Source organism: Protopterus annectens, chromosome 16.part0 (assembly GCF_019279795.1).
Source record: "Protopterus annectens isolate FY-2018-M chromosome 16.part0, PAN1.0, whole genome shotgun sequence".
NCBI lineage: Eukaryota > Metazoa > Chordata > Ceratodontiformes > Protopteridae > Protopterus > Protopterus annectens.
This window is the reverse complement of record NC_056750.1, coordinates 97666895-97694291: the sequence shown is the minus strand read 5'-3', so window position 1 is coordinate 97694291 and position 27397 is coordinate 97666895. Positions and strand designations below refer to the sequence as shown.

General features: G+C 42.4%; 1 protein-coding gene across 5 annotated transcripts in view; it reads left to right on the top strand.

Annotated features, from left to right (window-relative positions):
• The window catches only part of LOC122790431 (C-terminal-binding protein 2-like), a 1897537-nt gene that overhangs the window by 965882 nt on the left and 904258 nt on the right, over window positions 1-27397 (top strand). For all 5 annotated transcript variants that reach the window (XM_044057965.1, XM_044057966.1, XM_044057962.1 and 2 more), the window contains one exon: window positions 6502-6716. In XM_044057965.1, coding sequence (XP_043913900.1) covers window positions 6502-6716 — 215 coding nt within the window. The remainder of the gene's footprint in view (window positions 1-6501; window positions 6717-27397) is intronic.

The window sequence follows — 27397 nt, the reverse complement described above, 5'->3', positions numbered from 1 at the left end:
ATCGGTTTATTAGGACTGAGACTGGTTTAGCTATTTTATTTGCTGCTAGTTGTAAGAATTCATTGGGGAGGGAATCTGCTCCTAGTGTTGTTAGTTTTAGTTGGGATAGTAGTTTTCTTATATAGGAAGTTGAGGTGGGTTGTAGCTTAAATGTGGGGCTGTTAGGTTTGGGGGGCCACTTGTAGTATTTGGATAGGTTTGGTTTTGGGCAAGGGCAAGTACAGTCTCAGTAAAGAATGAGTTAAATGATTCAGCTTTGTTTTCTTTTGTTAGGCCTGTTGTTGGGGGTGGAGTAGTGGTTTTTCCAGGGTGTAGTAACCTATTTAAGCCTGCCCAGAATTTTTTTGGATTGTTTGAATGTTGGGTTTGATGGGTGATAAAGTAATTTCTTTTATCTTGCATAACTAGTTTCTTAGTAAGATTTCTTATCTGCTGGTATACTTGCCGTGTTGCTGGGTTTTTGTTGGACCTCTAGGCTGTCCAGGCACTATTCCTTTCTTTTATTTTTTGCCTTGTTTCCCTTGATAGCCATGGAACTGTTTTAGATTTAATTCTGGTAGTTCTTGGAGGGGCATGCCTGTTTAGTATCTCTAGGAAGGTAGAGTTGAAGTGTTTGATAGCTTCGTCTAGGGGTAGATAATACAGTTACGACCAGTTATAGAGCTGTAGATCTTGTAAGACATTTGGTAAGTTGAAGTGTTTTTTGTTTCTTATTGTTTGAAGTATAGGGCTTTGGGGGTGATGGGAGTTGTATTTGACTAGGAAGGTAGTTTGATGATCACTTAGTGAGTCAGGAAGGGTACTTGCTAAATATGAGCAAGGTATTTTCTTTAGTAGAATCCAGTCTAAAAGTGATTCTCTTTTACTGTTCTTGTCGATTCTAGTGGGTTCTTTGATTAGTTGAGAGAAGGTAAGTAGGTTGATATGATTAGTGGGATCCTGGGAAGAGCATGTGAGCTAGTCAATATTAAAGTCCCCTAATAGAATAGTTTCTTGTGGCATGGTCTGTGATGGCCATTGGAGTAGATTTTCCATGATGGGGATATTATTGCCTGGGGGGATATAGCCTGTAACTAAGTTGATAGTTTTGTTACCTATTTTGAGCTTAGTTTGGAGTATTTCTGCCTTGTCCAGAGGGGGTAAAGTCAACTCAGTTTTAGCTATGGATAGTGTATTTTTATAAAGTAGAGCAATGCCTCCACCTTTCTTCATTGGTCTATCTTGCTGAAGGTTACTGTATCCAGGTGGTAGTATCTCTGTATCCTTGCTGATTGGTTTTAGCCATGTTTCTGTTAAACTGATTATATCTGGGAGATATTGTGAGATCAGAGCATGAAGCTCATGTATCTTTTTGTTGATGCTCCTGATATTTAGATTTAGAATGAGTAGACTATTTGCTGGTCTGGTATTGATTTGAGTTAGTTTGGGAGGTTTTATATTAGTAGTAGGATTTGTATCATAAGGACCTGGGTTAGGGTGGATATCTCCATCATTTAATAGTTCACATTGTTTTTGTAGAGTTTTCTCTCTCTTTTGCAGTATTATTATGTGTTATGTATTATGTGACCTAATGAGGTCTTTGTTGTATGTATGTTCTGAGCATTAGTTTTATTTAGCTTTATGAGCAAAGGTTTTATAGCCCCCCCAGGTAGAAAATGGGTATTGTTCAGACTGATAGCAAAAGCCTTCTGATGCTCAATTCAATGGCTTTACATAAGAGGCTGTACATTAGTTAATAAGAAAAACAGTGGAGAATTCTGGCTGAATACTTTTTGTACTGGATACTGGTACAAAATGCTCTCAATATCATGTTCCCCGTCATGCCAGACATATAGAAACTTGCTTTATTAAAATCCAGTACCAAAACAACCCAAACCTGCCAGACTTTCACATTACCATCTGATCTATTTACTTGCCACCCTGGCGCAGACATCCTCAAAAAATTTTTCTCACACAATTTACAAAGTGTTTATGGGAGTACAAACTCCTCTCTAACAAACATAGAATTTGGTTTGGCTGGAGCAGTTTATCAGCCCTGTGGACCAGGGGTGATAATATCCTACTAGGGATGGACAAAAGGCAACTCACAGGTATGGTCTTTCTCAACTTGACAAAGCCATTCAGTCTAGTAGATGACAGTCTACTTTTACACTGTCTTCTTTTTTTTTTTAAACACCTTTATTGAATTATTACTTGTGGCATAGGCAATGCACCTTCATCTTGGTATCTGCATTAACCTGGCTGTCCTACAGTGATGCCAAAGCTATCTATCAAATAAACACTTCTTTGTTAAAACTTTCCTCTGTCTGTCTCCATTAGGCAGTCTAAAGCAAGGTGTTTCACAAGGATCCATTCTTGCCCCCACTGTTTTTCTCCATATATGTCAACAAATTTTCACTGGAGCTTCCTTTCCTCTATACACACTCACTATATGCCATTGACCACTCAAGTAAATCCCTTAATGGTTGTACATAAGCAGCTTCAGTTGTACTACTACATCCTGGTTTACTGGATCGGTGACAAACTTGTATTCAATTTATCTAAAGCAAAAACATTCTCTTCTGGACAAAGGAAACAACCAAACAAAGGTACTTCCACACTACAAGTTGCTGACATAATAATGCCACTGTGGAAAACGCTAACTTGTTCAAATACCTGGGACACTGCCTAGATACTTCTCAGCTTCTCTTTACACTTAGTACAGGAAAGAAAATAAATCTGCTGCTTTTCTGGAGTAAATTATTCTCTCCCTTCCTCTGAAAGCCCTCCAGAATGCTTTAGGCAATAGCATGTTTCTTTCCCAATTGTAGTGCGGGTATCCCTTAATAGCATATACCTTAAAATGAAATCACACACGCATTCAAACACTCGGCAGTCAAAACTATGACACAACCAAACCAAACCTTCTCTCCACTAGCTTCTAGCTTAATATGAAATTACTCCGCCCACAACCTTAGAAACTGTGACCATTCTGTACCCACTTAAAAGGCCCCTTAAGCTAAACTTCATTGCACTAATTGCTGCTTCTCTGTACTAGGTCCTAAAATCTGGAAATCCACGCCAACCTCACTTTAAAGCTGCATCCTGTTATGCAAACTTGCACATTCTAAAAATGATAAAATGCTGGTGTATATCTTAAAGCGCATAAACATAACTTAAGCTATAAATCCCCAAGTCCCACTTAATGACACCTTTCCTATCCCTTCTTTTAACCTCTCTGTACTTAATAATAGTGTCATGCTAATGCACTCCTAAACTACTGCAATATAGGTCTGTATTATAAGCAGACATCTATATACTGACTATTAAAAGATATAATTTGTAAATAACTATATGCAACAATGCAGTACATGTTTTATAAACCTACTCAGTTATCTCTGATGCCACAGAAATTGCATACGTGTATGTTTATATCTTAGTGTATATAATTCCTGCATGTTATCAAGTGTATAGTTTGTCTTTACTCTGCAATACATCTCTGTAATTGTCAAAATGTAATGCTTTTCCAGGCCATGATTAAAAGTGGGCATTTGTGATCAGTGGTTTACTCTAGTTAAATTTAAAATAAAGTAAATTTTACTGCGTCTCATATCTGATTTAATATGGCATCAAAAGCTGTGGTTACCCATATACGGAATGTAGGCATTTCCTGTGCAGCAACATAAATAGTGCCTTGGCTGGTGAAATAAAATTATTTTTTTACTTTTGGTCTAATGTAGATTCAGTGAACATATGTTGTGGACATTCGGTTCATCCCAACTTGTTAGTAGAATTATAAAAAAAAAAAAGTGGGGGGTTGGGTTGGGTGTGGTGTCATACTGTGGAACCATGACCCCACCGATTCAGAATTTACCAGCTGTGTGCAGGAAGCCATATTTCAGTTTCCCTAGGGTAGTTCTCAAAAAAATTAAAAAAAAAAAAAAAAAAAAAAACAGCAAGTTCTTATTTACTTGTGTACAATGCACATTGGAGGATGCCATTATACATGGAGGAAGTGTTGCCATGGATAGTGAAAAATAAATATTTTTTATTTTACTTCAGCTGTAATAATCCACTAAAGAAAGACTAGATATGGGTTACACACTACCACCTTGATCAGATATATTGTACACCTAGTAGAGTCTGAGTGCAGCACAATTTGAAGCCTGACACAATGTGATGAAAATGGTAGAGAGTCAGTTCAGGGTTGTGATCCTAAAACCATTTAAAATGTAGCAAGCAGTTTTGGACAACAAATCTAGATATTCAGTTATAAACTGTATATTCTATGATTTTTACATTCACAGTGTATATTTGTGCTGAAGTGTCTGTAGGAAATAAGTGAGTGCTAGTTCAGAATTTCCAGTAATGTTTTTCCGTCTTTTTTTCTCAGCAGTAGCATTTTAATGCTAGAAATGGTCACTTAATAGGAATAGAGACATATATTTCCTTATATTGTAATAACATATTTGACTTAAGTGATCCCCTCCTGTGTGAAAAAGTAAGTTTTCATGCTTTTTTGTGAACTGAATCTACAGACGTATACATTAGAGAGGCTGTGAAATTTAAATGCAAAAGTCAAAGCATTGGCAGTGTTTCTAAAAATGTAACCACTTGCTTCAGCTGTTTTGCACAGTTTCCTGGTTGCATATGTTCCTCCTGACATGGGTACAGCACATTTGACTGTAAAGTCGTCTTTATTTAACGTTTGTTTACCAGGAAAGTCCGACTGGGACAGAGCCCATTTTCAGCAGATGCCCGTGGAGAAAGGCTTCAGACGCATGCCTGTGGAATGTGGGAGGAAACTGGAGCACCCAGAGGAATCCCACGCAAACACAGGGAGGACATGCAGACTGTACACAGAAAGGCACCCCAGCTGAGAATCGACCCAGAAAACTTGTTGCTCTGAGGCGACAGCGCTAATGGCTGCACCATTGAGCTGCCCAATATATTGTTAATGATGGTTAAAATACAGACTTCCCCAGCAGACCATATCAGTTTTTAGAAGTGATCTTATTGGTGCCCTTTGTTTTAATATTTTGCTTCCCACAGTAGTGATAGCCACACTTTCTACACTTGTCTCATTGAGAAGAAAATAAAAGATATACAAGATACTACAATAACATACTTAAACTTGCTGTTAGACACATAATCTATCCCTCCACAAACTATCATTTGTATTTGACAACGATCATGTAACTACTCTACATTTTCTTGTAAAGTGGTAGGAGGCAGTGACCACAGTAATGTTTCAACTTTTTGCTCTCGGATACACGTATGCACCCCAATCCTAACCACATTGTTTGTTTTTAAGTGAATCATGTAATTGCACTCTTTGATACATAGCCTGCCCCCAAAACAAGATAGCTACTTTCTGTACACATTTCTGATGTGTGGTTTGTGAAAAAAAGCAAAAGGTGCAGTGGCTGCAGTAATATATTTCACCTTGCTGTTCATATATAAAAATGCTGCCGTTGGACAACCCTGGTCTCATAACTTCCATGTGCTTTCACACTTTGCTGACTTAATTAAAAGATAGCCATCTTCTTAGTACTCCATGATGTTACTTTGTAATAAATTGGAAAGGAAAAGCTGTAGATTTCCTAGTTGTAACTGAGAGGGTGTTTTCCCTTAAAACAGTTCACAATAAAATATTCAGGAAATTCTAGTAATATACTTTGGTACTAAACCCACCCAAGTGTGATGTTCATTTTTTAAGGATTTCACTGCAGCTCAGTTTTGAGTACAGAGCAGCACACTGTTATTGCCAGTATGTAGACTATAGGCATCAGGAACATTGTTGCACGCTGTCTCTCCAAGCCACAATGATAGCACTTTATTTTGATCATCTGACTGTCCCTTTATTTCATTTAAACTGCCCCCTCAACAAGCAACCACTTTTGGTGAGCACTTAAGATTTATGATCACTAAACGTGGCATAAAATAGGTACAGTAATGTATTTTAATTTGATGCTATAGGAGCCCTTTTTCTGAGTACCAGGAACAAAATGGGACTGTGGGCAGTATGCAATATAAAGCATGAGTTCCAGGTTAGATGTCCATTTGATTTCACTGGGAAGCTGTATTTAATTGGCTAATACAATTAATGCAATAGCCAAATATTTATTCCACTTATGTCCTGGCCAATATTTTTTTTCAGAATTAGTTTCATATTGATATTAAGTAACTAGGTTCGTATGTACAGTTTTATATCAGCATCAGTGGTAGGTCTTTTACTGTGTTGCAGAGATAACTGTGGACCAATTAGTGTCAATATGCTAATTTTACAAGAGCACGCTGTATCAGTGCACAGAAATAAAGTTGAGACGGTGATGGAGTATGTTAAGATCATCTAAAAATTTGTTTGGTTCTGTATTTAGTTTGATTAGGAGAAAGTTTGCAGCAGTGTGTCAGTGTGTTATTTTTTGTGTTCATATTTAAAGGTAATTGATTACTATAATTAGTTGTCTGTTTATACTTTCGATTTTTTGTTAATTAGTCCTATGTGTTTAATTTTTAAAGGGCGTATTGGCCAAGCTGTTGCCTTAAGAGCAAAGGTGTTTGGTTTCAATGTGATTTTCTATGACCCTTACCTACCGGATGGAGTTGAGAGGTCTTTGGGATTGCAGAGGATGAGCACCTTGCAGGATTTGCTATTGCACAGTGATTGTGTGAGTCTGCACTGCAATCTGAATGAACACAATCACCATCTCATCAACGATTTCACCATCAAACAGGTACACATGTTCTCTGGCCTCTTAACTACATAGTCATTTTTCTGCAATATGGACCAATATGTGCTTTTATTAATCTGTATTGACTGGATGTGTTAAATCATAATTACATGTTCTGTAAGAGTGAAGCATTCTTTTGCTTAATGGTGCAGTAGGTGCATTTCCATTTGTGGTGTTTGAGCTACAGAATTGAGGATGGACTTAGGATACTGACTGTGAAATGGGATATGGAAGGATGATGTATGCGTAATATCCTGTTGGCCAAGTACTTGATTTTTTAATTGTTTTACTACCAAAGCTAAAAGTTTTATGAAAGTAGACTTCTAAGTGTAATCAGCCCTTCGTAAGACCATAACTTATTTGTGGAAACGTTGTGATTTTTTTTCATGTCTTTGAAAAGTGGTAGGTACTTCTATTTTTTGTAATTTTTTTTTTTGTGTCATTAGATGTTATTGTCATTAGAGATTTATTCAGTAAATGTTTTTAGGACTTCAGTTTGAAATTCTTTCTAGAATCTGCACTTGAGTTTGTATCGAAAGTGATTCCTATTCCTTCCAGTTACTGTGACTGTCAGTTTCTTAAAATCTAGTTTTAGTCATAAGGCTTTATTTCCCCCACAAAAATAAACATTATAGCACTTGAGTAAGCTTTTACAAAGCATGTCCTTAGTAAAGATCTTTGTAAAAGTTTAGTAAAAGGCACTAGAAATTGTCTGGAGAGATCGAGAAAACTGAGGCAAAAGTGTAAAGCACAACCTCCTTTTTTCCTTAAACCATGTTGTGCTTCTCTGTTAAATTGTACACTATTGTATTTCCTTTTGGAGGCAGCATTTTTGCCAAAGCTTTTAATGATTTAGTGAGTTCTGCTTCTTGTCCAGTGAAAACATGATACTTGACCATTACCCGGACAACCTCTTTTCCCGACTTCTAGCTGTTGCATAAGGTATTCAGAACAGAAGAAGCATTGCTTTCCTGGTGGTTACTTTCCTGTTTCACCAGGACATTGATAAAGGCTCTATCTGAGTTGACGTCCTTTGAGTTAGGTAGTCTTCTGCAGCGGTTTGTGTGGTTCTAACTGTAAAAATGTTTTTGTTGTTACTGGCTTGGGTAGCATTAGCTTTTCAAAAGTTGTTTCTTGGCAGCTTCAGCCAGGTTTCCCATCTTTGTGTTGAGTATATTGCACTGATGCAGAAGCACTGAGTTGCAGATATGTGGAGCAGCAGTTTTGTTTTGGATTGGTACGTGGATTATAGTTGATGTCATAAGTACAGTAAATTCTGTCTTAGACTTACAAAGTTGAGCACCTTTCTCCTTCAGTCAGGCAATATTACCTTACCTTAGATATTATTGCATAGTTAGTATAGTAAAGTCCACCTCTGACATGTTAAGTACTTTACTGCCAGGTTCAGTGATCTACCAGACTGCATTTGTAAGCTTGTCAGTCCAGGCTTCAGCCAAGGAGCTGAGCGGATAAGTACCCTAAAGGGGGGGACCATTCTCTCTTTTTTTTTTTTTTTTCCCTATAAAACGTATTGATGATCTTCGTGTTTCACTGTTGCAGTCATCGCACTTGGGTTATCTGCCTGCAGGTAGCCCTCAGTTGGCCCGAATACCAGAGTCTTGAGATTTCTGCATTGGATGCTGGTTCCTCTTCCATGATGTCAGGGATATAAAACACGCAGCCCAATGCCATTACATCAGCTTTTCATGCCGCACGGGAGCCCGAAGCAGAAGCACTTCACAAGTGCTGGTCAGCCGCTACCTGAAATTTTAATTTTTCGAGTTTCAAATCTGAAGTCTTCTAAAGCTAAGTACCCCGTTGGGGACCCTTTTTTCTTGCTCTAACTGATGTCAGAAAAAGTTAACTATTGTCTTGCGTGTGGAAAACATATACCTCACAAAGATTTTCATTCTTATTGCGTCACCTGTTTAGGCCCAGACCACGACGTCCCTCGCTGCCTGTTTTGTGCCTTGTTCAATGCCTGAAGTATTCGTCGGGCTATTTTTGTCTCAGTTCTTTCACTCTCATTCTCCGTATTCTAAAATGGCTTTGATAAGCCATGCAACTACCGATCCTCTGAAAAAAAAACGCAAGGATAAAGACAGACTGCATAGGTCCAAAACTGCCGACGATGCTTCCATTAAACTAGTCGCCAGTCCGCCGGTACTCAGTGAGGCGCTTTCGCAGCCCCTGTTACCTGCTTCTACAGATTCGCAGGCCTCTACTGAGACCCATTCGGAGTCTGGTATGCCGCGAGATGCTTCTTCAACTCTGGAACCTGCAGATGTTTCTACCTTGGATGGGTCCGGAGCCGCTGTGCAGGCAACGACTTTTGAGGGTGTATGCAGACCTTCTGATGTGTGTATTAAACAGACTGTTTTGTTAATGACTAAAATTACCGAATTTCGCAGGCCCAGAGTTCACACTCTGCCTAGGAAACAGACGGCCAAAGTGCATTCTCAAGCTCCCATGCCACAGAAACAAATGCTTAGAATGGCTGATGATCTTATTACTTTAATTAGGGGAAGCCTGCCTTCCCCCTCTAAAAGACAAAGAATTGATTTTTCTTCTGATTCCGTAGACCATGAGTCCAATGACTCTGATCCCTGTGATTACCAGGACACATACCCTTATCTTCCTATGAGAATTGAGATGTAGAGGATTCCATTCCCTCTGCCTCCTCCCCAAGAGGACTTTTCTTTCGGTGAAACCTTGCATACCCTAAGAGAGCATTTGTAAGCTTGTCAGTCCAGGCTTCAGCCAAGGAGCTGAGCAGATAACTACCCTAAAGGGGACCATTCTCTATTTTTTTATTTTTATTTTTTTCTATAGAATCTGTTGATGTCTAGGTTTATTTAAAAAAGGTTGGCTAGACATCTGCAAGGTATATGCTCAGCATGTCTGCCGCCATTGAAGTTGCAAAACCTGAATAGCTTAGGTTTAATTTTCAAGCTTCTGAAGTCCAGCCTGAGCCCATTTCAGGAGATAATTTTCCTAGATAGGCAGTGTTGGATATGAGCACATCAAAGATCCTTTTATTCACTGAGAAAAATGAGGTTGACCTAATCAAGTGGATTGCCACAGATCTTGAAGATTCTAGACCATGTGGTATGGGCTGTCTTTATAGCTCCCCTAGCCCGAATGCATGTGAAGGGACATCACAGTGGCTCCTAATAAACACCAGGAACCAACAAGCAAAACCCCCATAGAGAAATGTTTCCCAGCGTTACCTAGTGCAAAAAAAAAAAAAAGAAAAAGAAAAAAGCAAGTAGGCTTGTGAATGAACCAAGTTCAAAGAAAAGATGGGAAGACTTTCAAGTCAGTAGCTCACAGCAAGAACCATAGCCACCGATTCATCTTGTGAGGCCTGGGGTGGTCATTCTTTATGCTTCAAGGTATTGGGCACACAGTAGTGTAAGGAAAGAACACTGCACAAAAATGTAAAATAAATGGTAGTCGTTTTTCCTCAGAATGTTTAAGAAAGGCAGCGAACTCTAAAGGTCATTAGAGACATGACCGCAGTAATGTACATTGAGAGTGGAACTTGCTACCTCTGCAGGCTAACCAATGCAGTACAAGTTAATTCTGACAATTATACTTTCCCATACAGGAAAACTCCATAGCAAAACAACTGATCAGGACCTGTGCAGATTCATGGGTGTAGATGCTGCACCAAGAAACATTCGTAGATTTTTAACAGATGGCATGTCCCAAGAGTAGACCTCTTTCTTTGTCCACTGACTGGACAGCTGAGAAATTTCTTCTCCTGAGTACCTCATAGGCAAGCTTGGGCAGTGGATCCCTTCTCCCTGAGTTAGAGGGATCTGTCTCTCTCTGCCTCCACAGTATGTTTGTCATAGTCTTCACTGTTATATTTCCTACTTCTTGGGATATCCTGCCCTGCAGGTGGACTGGAGCCAGACAGTTTTCCTGAACTCTATCCTCCTACAGTGCTTCAGCCAAAGCCGTTCCATCTGGGTGTAAGCATGGTGGTTTAAAGGGTGCACTTACTGATGCTGTATCTGGCTGTTTCTTGCAATTCAGGTAACATTGCCATGTGTCCCTTGCACAGCATATGCAGTCCATCAGCTGGCCTTCTTGCAGGTAGCCAGCCATGTTAACCCGTATTGTTTTTCACAAACTGACTCCATGTCTGATTTTGAGTCTCACTGAGCTTAGAGGAAGTTGCTGTGAAAAATTGGTGTAGAATGTGAACTCCAAATTTTCATGGTGTTTTTTCCCTCGGTCTCAATCACAATGTGGATTTCTTTCCACACTACTTTTTTCACCCCATGAATAATCCATTATTCACAACAATCTTTCATAGTGTTTGCTTTCAAAAAAAAAAAAAAAAAAAAAAAAGAGGAGGGGAGCATGCCTGGTTTCGTGCTACCATGGTGTTAGCCAGACCCTCGGAGACATGCCCTCCAAAGAAAAACAATCAGACAAAAGGGTTACGCGTTAGAAAGCTGAGGAATGGAACCAGTGATTCTGCTTTCCCTGGAATTGGTAGCCTTGTGTAAAGTAAGGCGCTTAGACCCTGACAAAAGGGTTGTTTTCCACAGAGGCCTATCCTGCCATAGTTTTGCAGGCTGCTGCATCTTCAGGTTCCAGCATGCCGTCTTTGACCGGTGTACTTGCGGTTCCCACGTCAGCAGGCAGCCCTCTGGCATCAGAGATGCACATCTTGATTTTGGAAGAGAAGGACATGATCCCATGATTTTTGCGCATGAAGAGGTTCACAAACACCATACTGAGGTCTTGGCCACTCTCCCATGATTCAAGACTTTGAGGGCGACAATTTGACATTGAGATACACAGCACCTGAAATCAAATGAGTACAGCTTAGCTTGCCTTGGCTTAGGCTTTTTGGTAACTCAGTGCAGTCCTCTTCCTGAGTTTCAGTGGATTCTTTGGTTCATTTGGTCAAACGTTTTATATCCTCTAAATTTAAGAGACCCGAGATGGGGAGACAGTGACTTGGGTCCCTTTTGAAAAGAAAAAAATGGATTTTCCCCAAGAAGACTCTGAATCTCCTGAATCAGAAGCTGATGAACAAACTTATGTAGGTAAGTTAACATTCGCTGAGAACTACGATTCAGACACCCAAGGCATCCTGCCCTTTGCTTCCTCACCAGAGGGCATTTCCTTTGGAACGTGCCTTTAATAGGACAAAGGAAACTTCCCAGTGGGAATCTAAGGAATACTTTGAAGCCCAGCTGAGATGTTGGACTCAATTAGGTTTGCCTGAACTTAGGCCACTAGCAGTTTTTTCAGTGCTGTATGTCTGAAGATGTGTTCAATAATGCATCACTAGAGCCTGACTTTGTTTCCTCAGCTACTATGGAGCCTGACCAATTTTGTAGGTCAAGAATGTCCCAGAAGTACCTTTGCTGGTAAAAGATTCTCCTCCTGATGCAATTTCAAGGACCTTGACCCCAGAAAGGCTAGAGTGGTATTGGTACTGGAATACCTAGCAGACATTTACAAATAGGGTTTACCTTCCATATCCATAAAAGTGCATGCTTAAGCTGTCATGGCCTCTGTACCCATGAAGCTTCCTTTGTGTTCTGCACCTTCTGTTAAGCAGTTCCTTCAGAGGGTTATCAGTCTCATCCCACCTAGAAAACAGATTGTACTGCCATGGAATCTCAGCTGTGTCCTTAAGAATTTAACCCTGCCCCCTTTTGAACTAGCATTTTCTCCCTCCTTTTTTCTGGCTTCCAACTCCCATTCAAGGGGCATAGAGGAAATCTCTGCATATCTGATGCAGGCTAGAGCTGTTGGCAAACTGTGCCAGTCCTACTGGTGATGTATTCAAGACCAGGCCCAAGACTAAGCACAAGAAGGCTTCTGTAGACTTGCTCCAGCCTAAGCCTGTTGTGATGCAGATACCCACACAAGCCTACCCGCAGTACCTTATTACGTTAGCAGAGGATCTCCTAAATTTCATGATTTCCAGGCAGCTGGGAACTGGCGATAACAGTCAGGGATTTTGCCCATAGAATGTCCCCTGGCAAGAGAAAGATCGATCTTTCACCTCAGGAGCCCTCTGCATCCTACAACTCAAATGAGGGTGAGCTAGCATATGTGAACTAACTCTCAGCAGTGTCGTATTCCATCTCTGAGACAGATGACACCCTTGCCACAGCTTCACCACCTGAGAATTTTTCTTTGAGATATTTTATATAAGATGAGAGGGTCTTTGGTTTGAGAAGCTTGGGACTACCTTCAGCCTAAGAAAAGGGTCAGAGTTTCTTTGCCTTCCTACAAATGAGCATCTGAATATTCCAGCAGTACTAGAGGTAGTGGGCGAAATGATTAAGGACACATCCCTGCAGTCTGACTCCCAACCCCCTGACTCTAGGAAATAGGACTGATTTTGCAGGGTCATGGATTCTCACACACCTTTTTAGAACTTCAGTAGCAAACCCTGACTTTATCCAAAGGGTGTAAGGGAGTCAAGGGCTGCACCTCTAACAGTCCTTTGTTTGGTGACAAGGAGGATAGAACCCTTGACAGAGGGGGGGGGGGGTTATACATCAGCTTTCCTGACAATGAGAGCTTTGAATTGCTAGATTCACGTGGTTAAATGCCATGAATCTCTCTTGGACCGGATGAAACAGAAAATGGGAGGGGGGATACAGGACAAGGCTGTCCAAAAACAGAGTTGTTATAACTTAAAACCTATTCCCAGCTTGTTAAACACTTAACACTGTGGCTTTGATGCTCATGAAGCAGCAAATAGGGCAGCTCCCTCTGAGTCTGTATTCAGGTGCCATACTTCGCTTAGAGAGCAGTTTATCCTGACAGTGTCAAAGCTGAAATACTTGATGTCCTCCTGGGAAAGAAACACCTGTTTATTTTTATTTTGAATTTAACCATGGTACAGCACTGATCCCACTGGACCCATTTCAGACTCAGCCCTGGGAAGACACAATAGATACATGACTGTCATGTTCACTTTTTGCAGTATTCTTAACTTGAGTGATATCTGTGCCAGAAGGTGCCCAATGTTGTCCAGTGTACAAAAGCCTTTTGCCCCCTATAAGGGTACGTGGTAAGTCTGACATGGGTTGCAGTTGGACGTCGGCCATAAAACAGATTAACGCACGTACCATCCTCTGACCTTTTCTGCCACCAGTCTGAACGCCAGCGCCAACAGTTGGTCGTACAGTTTCCAACTAATGTTTTGTGATAAGTGCCCCACTGGGGGATTTCTTTTTCCAGCTTTTTTATGTCATCCAAAGGCACCACCCCAATAATAACATACCTTTCCGGACAGAGCAGGGAGTATGTGACTACCCTGCAAATGCACCCCCCACCACCACCACCACCTCCACCTCACAAATGATCTCAAGACATACCAAACCATTAACTAAGACAATTGGGTCCTTTCCATAGTCTAAAAATGATGCTTTACGGTTTGGCACTCCATTCCCACCTTTTGGGGCATTCCGCAACAACCCAGAGAACAACTTCATCTCTTCCCAGACCTTCTGTTGGATTTGTGACAACAGGGTTCCATTCAAGCAGACTTCTAGAGGGAAAGAATTTTATTCAAGAATGTTCCTAGTGCCCAGAAAGGATGACCCCTGGAGGTCAATCTTAGACTTATTTCATTCCCTTCTTAAAGGTCCCCTCCTTCAGAACGCTAACTCTACCAGACCTTTTTCCTCTTCTTCCTCCACAGGGATTCATGGCCTCTCTAGACATAAAAGATGCCTATCTCCATATCCGCATTCACCCCAGGTACAGGAAATGTTTACATTTTTTTGTGGTTTTATGTCATTTTCAATTCTCTGCATTGTCTTTTTGCCTCTCTACACCCGCAAGGGTTTTCACAAAATGTTTGGCTCTAGTGATTGCTTATTTGCAGGCTCCTGGGTATCCAGATTTTCCCATACCTGGATGACCTGCTCTTACAGGTCCCAAATCCTCAAGTTCAACAGAAGCTACAGACTACCATTACCCTCCTGGGAAATCTGGGGTTCACAGTAAACTTCAGAAAATCAACTCTAACTCTGTCCCAAGACCACATTTTTCTGGGCTGCCGAATCCAAACAGACATGATGAAAGTCTCTCTACCACCCCAAAAGTCAGTGGACTTCAAGAGCTTCTTTCCATCTCTCCTGCCATTAAACCACATCACAGGGAGGGAATTCTTTAGGGTACTAGGTTTTATGGCCTCAACCATACCTAACCATGGTACCCCTGGCAAGGTTACACATGAGGAAATTCTAGTGGTTCCTCAGATCTGTCTGGACCCAACACTCTAATCTACTAGAGTACCCCATTCCCCTCATCCCATATCTGAAGAGGGAAGTTCTCTGGTGGATCCAGGAGGCACAACTAAACCCAGGACTTACCTCTACATCTTCTAGACCCAGTCCGAGAACTTTACACAGACGCATCAGATGTTGGCGTGCGGCCCTGGCAAATTTACAGTCCAAGGAAGATGGTCCCTCTCACAGAAAAGAAAATACATAAACATAAGGGAGATGTGAGCAGTGCTACTTGCCTAGCAAACCTTCCATTCCCTCCTTCGCCCAGGGTCAGTAAAACTGCTCATTGACAAACATGACTGTATGCTGGTATGTGAACAAGCAAGGGGGGACCAGATCCTACCTCCTCTGCAGACTGGCTTGCCTAGTGTTGGGAATACCTGGTTCAACATAACATGATAATCTAGGCCATGTACATTCCATCCAACAGGAATCTTGTGACAGACACTCAGAGCAGGTCGTGGACCCAATCCCATGAATGGATGCTTCACAGGAAGGTGTTCCTGGGCACAGTTCACCAATCGGGTACTCCACACACATACTTATTTGTCTCCGCAGTGAACAGACAACTTCCAAAATTCTGTGCCAGAGTCCAAAGTCCTCTGACTTAGAAAGTGGATGCCTTCTCCTTTTCATGAAAGGGGATTTTCTTATATGCATTTTTCCTCTACCTGTAAAACCAAAAGTACTACTCAGAATCAGGCAGGATCAACAAAAAATCTTGCTGGTGACACCCTTTTGGCCAAGACAACATTGCTTCCCCCTTCTCCTGCAATTAGCCAAAGGCTATCACCACAAGTTACCCCACAGAGTGGACCTTCTCACACAGAACAGAGGATTCAATGTACATCCACGCCTGTCAACGCTACAGCTGACATTGTGGGTGATAGGATTTTAATTCCCTTGAGACACCGTTTCTCTGAGGACGTGCTCAGGGTTTTGCAGGAGGCCGGTAAACCCAACACTGGAAAGTATTGCATATCCAAATGGGAAAGATTTTACTATGGTGTCTCTCTAAGAACCAAGACCCACTGGCAGTGGGAATATCACTGGTTCTGGAATATTTTTGTGAACTGCTCAAAGCTGGCCTGTCTCATTCATCAGTTAAAGCTCACATGTCAGCTATTTCTGCTTGTCTGCCTTTATCTCCTCCCCTGACATCCAGATTTGAGGTAAAACAATTTCTTGAGTGTCTGTCACATTAGGCCTCCCAGGAAACCTATTCCACCTTATTGGAACCTTAATTTTGTTTTTGCGAAGTTGAAGTTTTCCCCATTTGCGCTCACACCTTCTGCCTCCCCCAAACAGTGCTCTTGGAAAACTGTCTTGCTAGTAGCTCTGACTTCAGCTAGAATAATGTTGCAACTATCAAGCCCTGATGGCTGTTTCCACCCTTCTTGGTCTTTCATAAGGACAAGACATCATTGAGAACTAACCCTTCATTTAAAGCCCAGGGTGGTTAACAAGCTTTCCCTTAACCAATCTGTTCAACTATCGACCTTCTTCCCCTCTCCATAAAGTCACAGTGAGAGGATTCTGCACTCCCATGGTGTTCAGTCTACTGAAATATTACCTGGACAAGACAAAAATCCTAAGAAAATCTGACCAGCTTTTTGTTAATTTTCACCCAGGGCCCTGGGTCTTCCTGCATCCAAACATGCCATCTCTTCTTGGATTTCTAAAACTATCTCCTTTTGCTACATTCTTCATGGAAAATGTCTTGTGGCACCTTTGAAAGCCCATTCTACCAGAGCTATGGCTTCATCAAAGGCATTCTTCAAAGGATTGGATAACAGTGCCATCCTGGAATCAGCCCACTTGGTCTACTGTTCATACCTTTACCTAGATGCTATCTCCAGATATAGAACCAGTTTTGCCCAAGCCATTTTACATTGCTTCATAGAGAGTTCCTCGGCTCCTTCCTCCTCACTTTCTTCTTGAGCTCTGGTATTCTTCCTCATGTTAAGAATACTGCATATGGTTATGGTAAGATTTTACTCAACTTTTCTTTGTGCAAAGAATGACCGATTGTAATATACAGAGTGAATATTTTTGTTGCCTTGAGGTTATAAAAGCAATAGATAATTGACATACAGAGTGACTGAAAAAACACAGTATATACATAAATAATGAGAGTGGCATCAGAACTGGCATGCTGAAAGAATAGCAATCAAAACTACAGTCAGAGCAAGGTATGTAAAGGGGAAAAAGTGAATGAAGAGGTCAAGTTATATGACCAGAAATATAGCAGTTGTATTTTCCTAGAGAACTGACATATGCTTTTTATTTGTGAACAGAAATTGAGATAAGAAGAATGATTAAGAAAAGAAGGGAGAGATTTAAATAATTTGGGACCAAGGACCAAGAAAGCATGATCTGTGCAGCAAAGCCTAGTTTGTGGAATTTGGAGTAGTGGTTAAGATGTCTAACATTGTGTCTGATAATGTCAGATTTCATTCTGCCCCCAAACCTGTGGGTTCAGAAACAGCTATGCGTTTGAAACATTTTGTGGCAACATAAAAGCTCTCATCCTCTTCCCTTACCCATAATGCACCATTTCAAGTAACCTCAGATCTCATTTGCCACTTTGCGAAAACGTGGTTCTGCAATAGCTCTCAGGCAGCTAAGTGAATTTTCAATATTTTCAACATTTTTTCTACTAACTTTCTTTAGTTTCTTTTAATTCTCTTCTTCATACGAAAGTACCTTACAATACTATTGTTTCATTCTACACTTTTCAGTGCAACTCCTTTTACTGTAGTTGGTATTCTCTTGTTCCAGTTTTCTTCTAACTCTTAAAAAAAAAAAAAAAAAAGTGTGTAATTATTTTGTTCTCTGTCTTTTGCTACATTTTTCCATTATAATGGCTGATAAAGATAAGGTGGTTGGCTTTAAAAATGTGGTTACAGGATCCCTTTTAGTGACTTGCATACCTTGTTTGTGTATTGCCTTGGCCCCCATCATCTGCAGGAGAACTATCTGTCATGCATTCAACCACAGAGCATTGGTTGAATGCAAACATAAGCTTATTTTAAAAGGTCTTTTGCCTTCCTTCTTTTGAGGCAATTTCAAAAGCTACAACAAAAGAAAAGTCTGAACAATCAAGCCCTGCTTCTTCCTTGTCCTCTAGACTCTTGGACAAAGGAAGAAAAAAAGACCCGTTTCAGTGCTGACTTCTCAGTTGGATCAGAGTTTGGAAAAAGCGAAGGCATCGAATGCAACAACTTAGTTGGATCCGAAATCAAAAAACTTCAAACTTTTGGAACCAACTACTTTGCATCCATTTCAGTCCAATAAGAAGAGATCTTGGGATCAGATATATCTTCCTAGGACTCGCTGTTCACCCTCTCTTGACCCGGTCCCTTCCAGGGTCCCATCTCCCTACCTGGGGAGACCCAAATCTCCAACAATCATGTCAACTTGGTCTTCAGGAGTCTCACTGAAGAAGACGTGGAGGTAATAGTGAAGAAAATTATCTGGGTGCGGGGTATGTCAGGGGCTCCTTTGGCTCCAACCACTTAAGGGCAGGAGTTCTGTGCATCAGCTACCCCCTCCACTGACTTCTTTCAAAGTATCAGAGCCATCTTATCCGAACCACCCGGCGTCATCTGTATTGGATCAGAGGATCTCCTTTTCCTCTGATCCATTGTTTGCTCTGAGTTTTTTGGCTCATTCAGTGATGGATACCTCGTAGAGCTGTAGCAGCCTTGTTGGCTCTGAGGTGATGGAGCCATCTGTACGTCTTGGAGCCTCGGTTTGGACTAGCATGGCTCTGTCTTCGACCTCTCAAAGATTGCCTTCTGAGCAGCAGGGAACTGTGATTGAGAGGTATGTCCTCTCAGATCTGGGGTCTTTTCCTTCTCGGGGACAGTCAGCCTTTGAGGGTGTGCAGAGAGCCATGTCTGCCTCTGCAGTTCAGACATTGCCTACCCCTTCAGATCCACAACCCTCACATTTGACAAATCTGCACATGGTGTCAAACTTGAATCTCCTACAGAGACAATGGGCACCAAAACTCCAGACTTCTCAACAGGGCTCCCCACCTCTTCTGATAACTCTCTGGAACATCACACAGAGGAGGTGCCTAAGAGGAGGAAGTGTAAGAGAAAACACTTGGACTCCACTGAGGAATTAATCACTGAAGAGACAAACTTTGAGGGAGAAGGATCCCCAAGGTCACTTCCTGATTTCTGTTTTGGAGACATCTTAGAAATCCTAAAACAGAGAGGTGGCTGGAAGTCCAGCAGTCCTTAGTTTGAGGAGCCTGTGTCTAGCGGCATTTGGTGCTCATTCACCAACCTCCTGGGTGATCCCAACCACTGATGAGCTCATTGAGTTGATCTCTCAGCGGGCATGGAATGCCTCAGACCCATCGAACCTATACTGCAGATACCAGATAAAATTAAGGCCCCAGAGGATAAACCATTCTCGGCTAAAGATGTACCAGTAAATTCCATGATCCTGGCAGCAGCCACCAAGAAAGAACTGGCCGAATAAAGTTTTTCTATCCATTCTGCTAACAAGGAGTCCAGGCCAATGGATAGATTTGAGAAGTGTGTTTATGCTTCAGTGACCTTCGCTCTAAGGTCCCTGAATTATCATTCACATTTTACAAGATTGCTAAAAGATTTTATAAATGAGCAATTGAATACCCTTTTAAGAGCTGTGTCTGAAGAAGTACAATACTCATTTGCTTCTAAGTTGTCCACCCTACAAGTCCATATCTAACTCCTTCATGAGACTCATTTCACATCTGGCCGAAGGAATGAGTAGAGTAGCGGGTTCAGGCATATCCATAAGAAGACATGCCTGGATGCACATGTGACTGTGCGGAGCCTTTCAAGTCTTCGTTCATCAGTGCTTCCTTTGACGGCACTTCCTTGTTCGGCCCAAAAGTAAAAAATACTTTGTCCAGGTGTGAGAAAGATGGAAAGACCCTATGTGCTGTGGACGTACTTTTTTACACACCTCGTATGCCTTACTCCAGTAACCAAAGAAGAAGTGGAAGGATGTGGTTCATGATCTCAAAGGACCTTTTCAGAATGCACACTGAGGTAGTCCCCCTAGAGGCAGAGGGGGGAACTCTAATGGAAGGCACTGCCGTCACAGCAGAGGCCGCCCACAGAATCAAGGGTCTAGTGATAGGTTCTTTGGTAGGCCCTTCCAGTGTTGCTGAAAGGATGCCTGATTGCCCTTCTCTGGAGACAATCTGGGGTTGATTGTCTGTGCACCAGAGAGCCTTCCAAGAAATAACATCTGATACATGGGTGCAGAGGATCATTTCCAGAGGATACGTCATACCATTTTCCCATCTGCCTCCCCAAAACAAAAAAATCCCTGATGTTCCACCCAATCAGAGCAAGCAGCCATTCAAGTTCAAAGACTGCTAGAAAAAAAGTCATCCAAGGGGTCCCTTCAGACCAGAGAGAATCCAGATCTTGTACTCTAGGTTTCTTTTTGTTACCAGAAATGACAGGGGACCAGAGACAGATTTTGGATCTCAGCAAATTAAAGAAATCAGTTTGCAGCAAGTTTCGGATGGTCACTGTTCAGTTCATTCTTGGAAAAGGATGACTGGATGTGCTCTATAGACCTTCCGAATGCATAGTACTGCATAAAGATGGACAGACTATCCAAAAGGCACCTACACTTACAGGTAGGAGCCAGTCATTATCAGTTCAGAGCACTGCCCTTTGCTCTCACCACAGCCTCCAAAGTGTGGTAGCAGCTCACCTCAGACTGCAAGGATTCCGAGTGTTTCCATATTTGGACGTCTGGCTCATATTCACCATGACCAGGCATCAACTACTACAAGCAAGAGACAATGTCATCTAAATGTGCTCATATCTGAGAATAACTGTAAATTACAATAAGTCATATCTAGAGCCCATTCAGTGTTTAAAAGTAATAGGGGCAAATCTCAACAGAACCGAAATAATAGCTTCCCTTCCACATTCAAGAGTAGTTCCTATCAGATCACAAGTCAGAAAGATTATTAGCAATACAAAGGTCTCTGCACCTCTGGATGTTCTTCATGTTTCACTGTTGCAGTCATTACATTTGGGTAATCTGCTTGCAGGTTGCCCTCAGTCGGCCTGAGTAGCCAAGCCTTGGGTCCTGCGTCGGTTGCTGTCCCTTCTTCCATGACATCAGGTCGTCAGGGGTATAAAACATGCAGCCAACGCCATTACATCAGTCTTTCTTGCCATGTGGTGCCCGAAGCAGAAGCAGTTCTCAAGTGCCGGTTGGCCGACTCCTGAAATTTTCATTTTTGAGTTTCAGAACCGAATTCAACTAAAAGCCAAGTACCCCGTTGGGGAAACTTTTTCTTGCTCCTTCCTGGTGTCAGTAAAAGTTAATAATTGCATTACTTGTGTAAAGCAAATACCTAATAAAGATTTTCATTCGTACTGTATTTCTTGCCTAGGCCCTGACCACGACGTATCTTGTCAGTTTTGCGCTTTATTTAATCAGCGCACTATCCATCGGGTTCTCTGTTTAATTGTCCAGAAATGTCATTGGTTAGCCATCTGACTACTGGAATTCCGAAAACACGCAAAGATAAAGAAAGAGACAGGCCGCCAAGGTCCAAAACTGCTGAAGACGCTTCTCCTAAGCCAGTTGCCAGGTCGCCAGCACTCAGTGAGGTGCTTTCGCAGCCCCTGATACCTGCTACTTCTGATTCACAGGCCTCTACTGAGACCCGTTCGAAGTCTGGTATGCCGCGAGATACTTCAACTATGGAACCCGCGGATGTCTCTACCTTGGATGGGCCCAGAGCCGCTGTGCAGGCACCGGCTTCTGAGGGTGTATTCAGGCCCACAGACTTGCATATTAAATCGACACCTTCTTCATTACTAAGGCCTAAATCTCGATCTATGTGTAAAAAACCGACGCCCAGGCCACATGCTCAGGCCTCTATGCCTAAACAAAAAATGGCTAAAGATCTAATAACTCTAATCATGGGTAGCCAACCCCCCCCCCCCCCCCGAGAGGCCTAGGGCTGACCTGGATTATGAATTTTCTGATCACGATTCTGTTTTTTCTGACTCTTCTGATGACCTGGATTTGTCCTTACCTACTTAGGAGGATTCTGATGCAGAGGACTCTATTCCCTCTACTTCCCCTCCCGAGGTATTTTCTTTTGGGGAAACCTTGCATACTCTGAGGGAACATTTTCACTGGGAAAGCCAGGAATTTTCTGATTCAAAAAAGAGGCTTTGGGATTTCCTTTTCCTACCTCAGCGTAGACCTTTGGCTACTCCTTGTGTACTAGACATTGTGGATGATGCTTTCTCTGAATTCAGTTTGGCCCCTGATTCCCTGCCTCCTGCTCCCAGTAAACCTAACAGATACTACAGGGTCCCTGAGCCCCAGAAGTTCCTTTTCAAAAATCGTATTGCCGATCCAGAGACTATTTCACAGGGGCCCAAGGGCATTAAGGCTTCTACTGCTAAAAATCCTACACCTTCTGATAGAGACTCCAGGGCGCTGGATAGATGGGGTAAAAAGGTTTATACTTCAGCAACCTTGGCAATTAGAGCTTTAAACTGCCAATTGCATATATTAAAATATCAGCAACATGTTATTGGACTATTTAAACAGAAAATGATGTTGATTCCTGACTGTGTGGAAAATAAAGACTTAGAAGATTTAATGCATTCTGCGGAACAAGTTGGAAAACATACTTTGCAATGTGGTTTTGATTCTTTAGAGGCCTCTTGCAGGGCTGCTGTTACTGGGTCTGCTTAGAAGGCATGCTTGGCTTAAGGAGCAATCTTTGCCTAATCATTTTAAAGCTAAATTGTTGGAAGCTCCTTTAAATCAGGACCACCTGTTCGGCAACAAGGCTGAAGAAGTTCTTAAAAAGATGGGAGATTAAGCTAAGTCTACGCAAACTGTAGACACTGGCCACCTAAGAATTGGTCCTTTACAGCCCCTTCCAGGTCTTCTCAAGCCAAACCCAGACACAGCAAAAACCCCAGGTTTCAGTCCCAGGGGACACACAGAACTAAGCAGTGGGGGGGGCCTCCACTTTCAAATCTGGGAATAATAAGACTCCCCCCTATGGCAAACTGTCTCAATGACTTCCTTTTAAAGTTTCCAAGCACTTGTCAACTGACTGCCCCTTTGGGGGGGGGGGGAGTTGCTCTTCATGCAAAGAATTGGGAGCTCATTACCCAGGACAAAAGGGTTTTAAAAATAGTCTCCCAGGGATACATATTTAATTTCCACACGTTGCCAACACCAAGCGGGTGGCCTGACCTACCCCCAAATCAGTGGGCAGAGTCCCAAAAACAAGTACTTTCTCTCTTAAGCAAGGGGGCTATTCAGCTGGTACCAGAAGAGGAAAAGGGACAAGGTTTCTACTCGAGACTTTTCCTGGTACCCAGAAAAGACAAATCATGGCATCCTATCCTGGACCTGTCTACTCTGAACACCTTTCTGGAGTTTCAAAAATTCAAGATGCTGACTCTTCACCAATTACTTCCTATGCTAGGCAAAGATGCCTGGTTGGCAACACTAGATCTAAAAGAAGCATACCTGCACATCCCAATCAGGGAATCTTGCAGAAAATACCTACGCTTCAAAGCAGGCTACACGCACTATCAGTTCTCTGCACTGCCCTTTGGCTTATCTTCTGCGACCAGGGTATTCACAAAGTGCCCAGCTCCAGTGATTGATTGCATTTTGAAGGCAAAGAACTATTCAAATATGCCCATATCTGGAAGATTGTCTAATTCAGGCCAAGACATAGTTTTGAATCATCTGGCATTTGTAAAAAGGGTTCTAACTTGTCTAGGGTACACAATAAACGAAAAGAAATCACAACTGGTACCCTGTCAACAAATTACATGCCTGGGAGCAAGCTTGAATACAACTTCCCAGATGGCTTACCTCATGCCAGAAAAGCAAACTCATTTGACAACCTACTTCAAACAAGTGGCCACAAAAACCCTGCTATCTGCAAGACAAATACTGCAAGGGTTCATGGCCTCCTGCATTCTTCTAATTCCATATGCAAGACTGCATATGAGGAAACTACAGTGCTATCTAAAAAGCCTATGGAGTCAACATTCTCACAGCCTAGAAACAGTGATTCCTATCATACCTTGCCTACGCCTAGAGTTCCTTTGGTGGGCAGAGGCCTGCCACCAAACAAGGGACTACCTTTCACACCACCCCCTGCCGCCCAAACGCTAACAACAGATGCATCAGACTATGAATGGGGGGCTCACCTGGCAGGTAAGTGCATTCAGGGCAAATGGAACCCAAGTCAAATGCACCTGCATATCAATCAAAAAGAAATGTTAGCTGTACAGAATGCTCTGACAGCCTTAAAGGACTACATTTTTCTAGGACAACTAATGGCAAAGATGGACAACACCACTGTTATGTGTTACGTAAACAAGCGAGGGGGGGTACACATTCTTACCCCCTCTGCAGACTAGCCATGGCATTGTGGAACACAGCCTTGAGCTACCAAGTGCACCTACAAGCTCATTTCCTGCCAGGAATGTTAAATACATTGGCAGATGGACTAAGCGGAAACATTATGGACCCACACGAGTGGAAACTGGAACCAAGGATTTTCAATATGTTGACAAGTGAATGGCGGAGCCTGGATATAGGCCTGTTTGCCTCCCCCCAGACCTGCCGATTGGACAAATTGTGCACAAGGACTCCCCACAAACAAGCCTGGAAAGTGGATGCTCTGTCCTTCAGCTGGAAAAACCTATCGGTCTGTGGTTTCCCCAGCTGCCTCTGCTGTCCAAAGTACTACCAAAAATCAAACAGGACAAGCCAAGGATGATTCTGATTTCTCCAGACTGGCCACGCCAACACTGGTACCCCCTTCTGCTCAGCGTGTCACGCTTATCCCCATGGCACCTGTCTCAGACTCTCTTCCCTGCTGTCTCAGCAGGGGAACCAGATTCTGCAGCCTCATCTTCCAACACTGAACCTTGCAGCTTGGCTAATTACTTAACTTCTCCCTTACCATCCCTCAGCAAACCTGTGATGGATGTCATCTTAGAGGCAAGGAGGCCTTGTACTAGAAAATGTTATGCTGAAAAATGGAAAAGATTCTGTGCCTGGAACCAGTCTCAAGGGATGAGCACAGTAGCGCCTAATTTACCTCATATTTTATGATACTTAACTGAGATGCTTCACAAGGGCCTGTCTTTTTCCTCCATTAAAATCCACGCCTCAGCCATTTCAGCTCATTATAACACAGAACCTCCCCTCTTCTCTCATCCACTACTCAAGCAGTACCTCAGAGGGGCCAAAAATGTGAGACCACCCAGGAGAGCTCCAACCCCAGCCTTGGACCATAACTTTGTATTGGAGAAACTCACTCTCCCTCCTTGCGTGCCAGCTGCTACTGCAGACTTAAAATTTCTTTCTTTGGAAAACCGCTTTCCTTTTAGCAATTACTTCAGATAGAAGGGTATCTGAATTACAGGCCCTTATGGCAGTGGAGTCTTTCATCATCTTTCATGCGGACAGGGTATCACTCGGCCAATCCATCTTTCATGCCCAAGGTGGTATCCAGTGTGGCTCTAAATCAGTCCATTCATTTGCCAACCTTCTTTCCCAATCCACAGAACAAAGGGTAACAGATTCTGTGTTCCTTGGATGTGCATAGACAACTTAGATTCTATTTGGACAGGACTAAACCTCAAAGAAAATCTGAACAACTTCTGGTAGCAGTTGCTGCAGTGACAGAGGGGAAGGCTATTTCAAAACAAACCCTTTCTAAATGGATAAGCCATTGCATTAATTTCTGCTATAAGCACCATGGAAAACCTATCCCCCAGGGGATCAGACCTCACTCCCCCAGGGCTGCATCTACTCCTACAGCCTTTCTCAGAGGCGTTCCTACAAGGGTCATCCTAGAATCTGCTACCTGAAGTTCTGTGCATACTTTCTCAAGCATTACCATTTGCCAATTTTCTCTAAATCCAGAGCTGGCTTTGCTACTGCAATCTTGCAGGGCCTTATAGCTGGTCCTAATGTTATCTAAATTCCTCCTCCCAACCATAGCTTTGGGAATCTACCCAAATGTAATGACTGCAACAGTGAAACATGAAGAACATAATACAGTTGTGTACACTTACCATAAATGTAGATGTTCGAGTGTATTCACTGTTGCAGTCTTGGTTACCCTCCCTCCTTCCCCTAACTTCTTTTGGCTATACTTCACCTTTCCTTTACTACGCTTAAAAGCCTTTTTGGTGTATTTGCTTTTTTGTTGGAGGTATAGCTTTGTGTTTTTATGTTTAATTACTCCCCATTAGGGGGGCACCTGACATCTGGGACAAGAAAAACTGATGTAATGGCGTCTGCTGTATGTTTTATACACCCGACGTCATGGAAGAATGGACAGCAACTGACGCAGGACCCAAGACTTTGTTAATCAGGCCGACTGAGGGCATCCTGCAAGCAGATTACCCAACTGTGTAATGACTGCAACAGTGAATACACTCTAACATCTACATTTATGGTAAGTGTACACAACTGTACTTTATCTGCCTGCAGGTAGGCCTCAGTCAGCCCGAATACCAGAGTCTTGGGATTTCTGCATCGGATGCTGTCGCCTCTTTCATGACATCAGGTAGTCAGGGGTATAAAACATTCAGCCAACACCATTACATCAGTCTTTCTTGCCGAGAAGGAGGGTAGGTGCAGTTCAAGTGCTGGTCTGCCGCTACCTGAAATTTTTGTTTTTCGAGTTTCAGACCTGCAGTCTTCTAAAGCTAAGTACCCCGTTGGGGATTCTGTTTTCTTGCTCTATCCAATGTCAGGAAAAATTAACAGTTGTCTTGCTTGTGGAAAGCAAATACCTCACAGAGATTTTCATTCTTACTGTGTCACCTGTTTAGGCCCAGACCACAACGTCCCTAGCTGTCAGTTTAGTGCCTTGTTTTAACGCCCAAACCATTCGTCGTCTGGCTATTTTTGCAGCTAAATTCTTTTGCTCTTCTCCACATTCCGAAATGACTTCGGTAAGCTGTCCGACTACCAATCTTCCGAAAAAGCACAAAGACAGAGAGACCACATAGGTTGAAAAATGCCGACGATGCTTCCATTAAGCTTGTCGCCAGACCGCTGGTATTCAGTGAGGTGCCTTTGCAGCCCCTGATGAGACCCATTCGGAGTCCGGTATGCCACAAGATGCTTTTTCCACTAGGGAACCTGAGGATGTCTCTACTTTGGATGGGTCCGGAGCCGCTGTGCAGGCGCCGGCTTCTGAGGGTGTATTCCAACCTACCGATATTCATATTAAACAGACAACTTCATTTCCTACTAAAACTACAGAGTTTCTCAGGCCCACAGTTTGCACTATGCCTAGAAAACTGATTTCCAAACTGTATACTCTTGCTCCCATGCTACAAA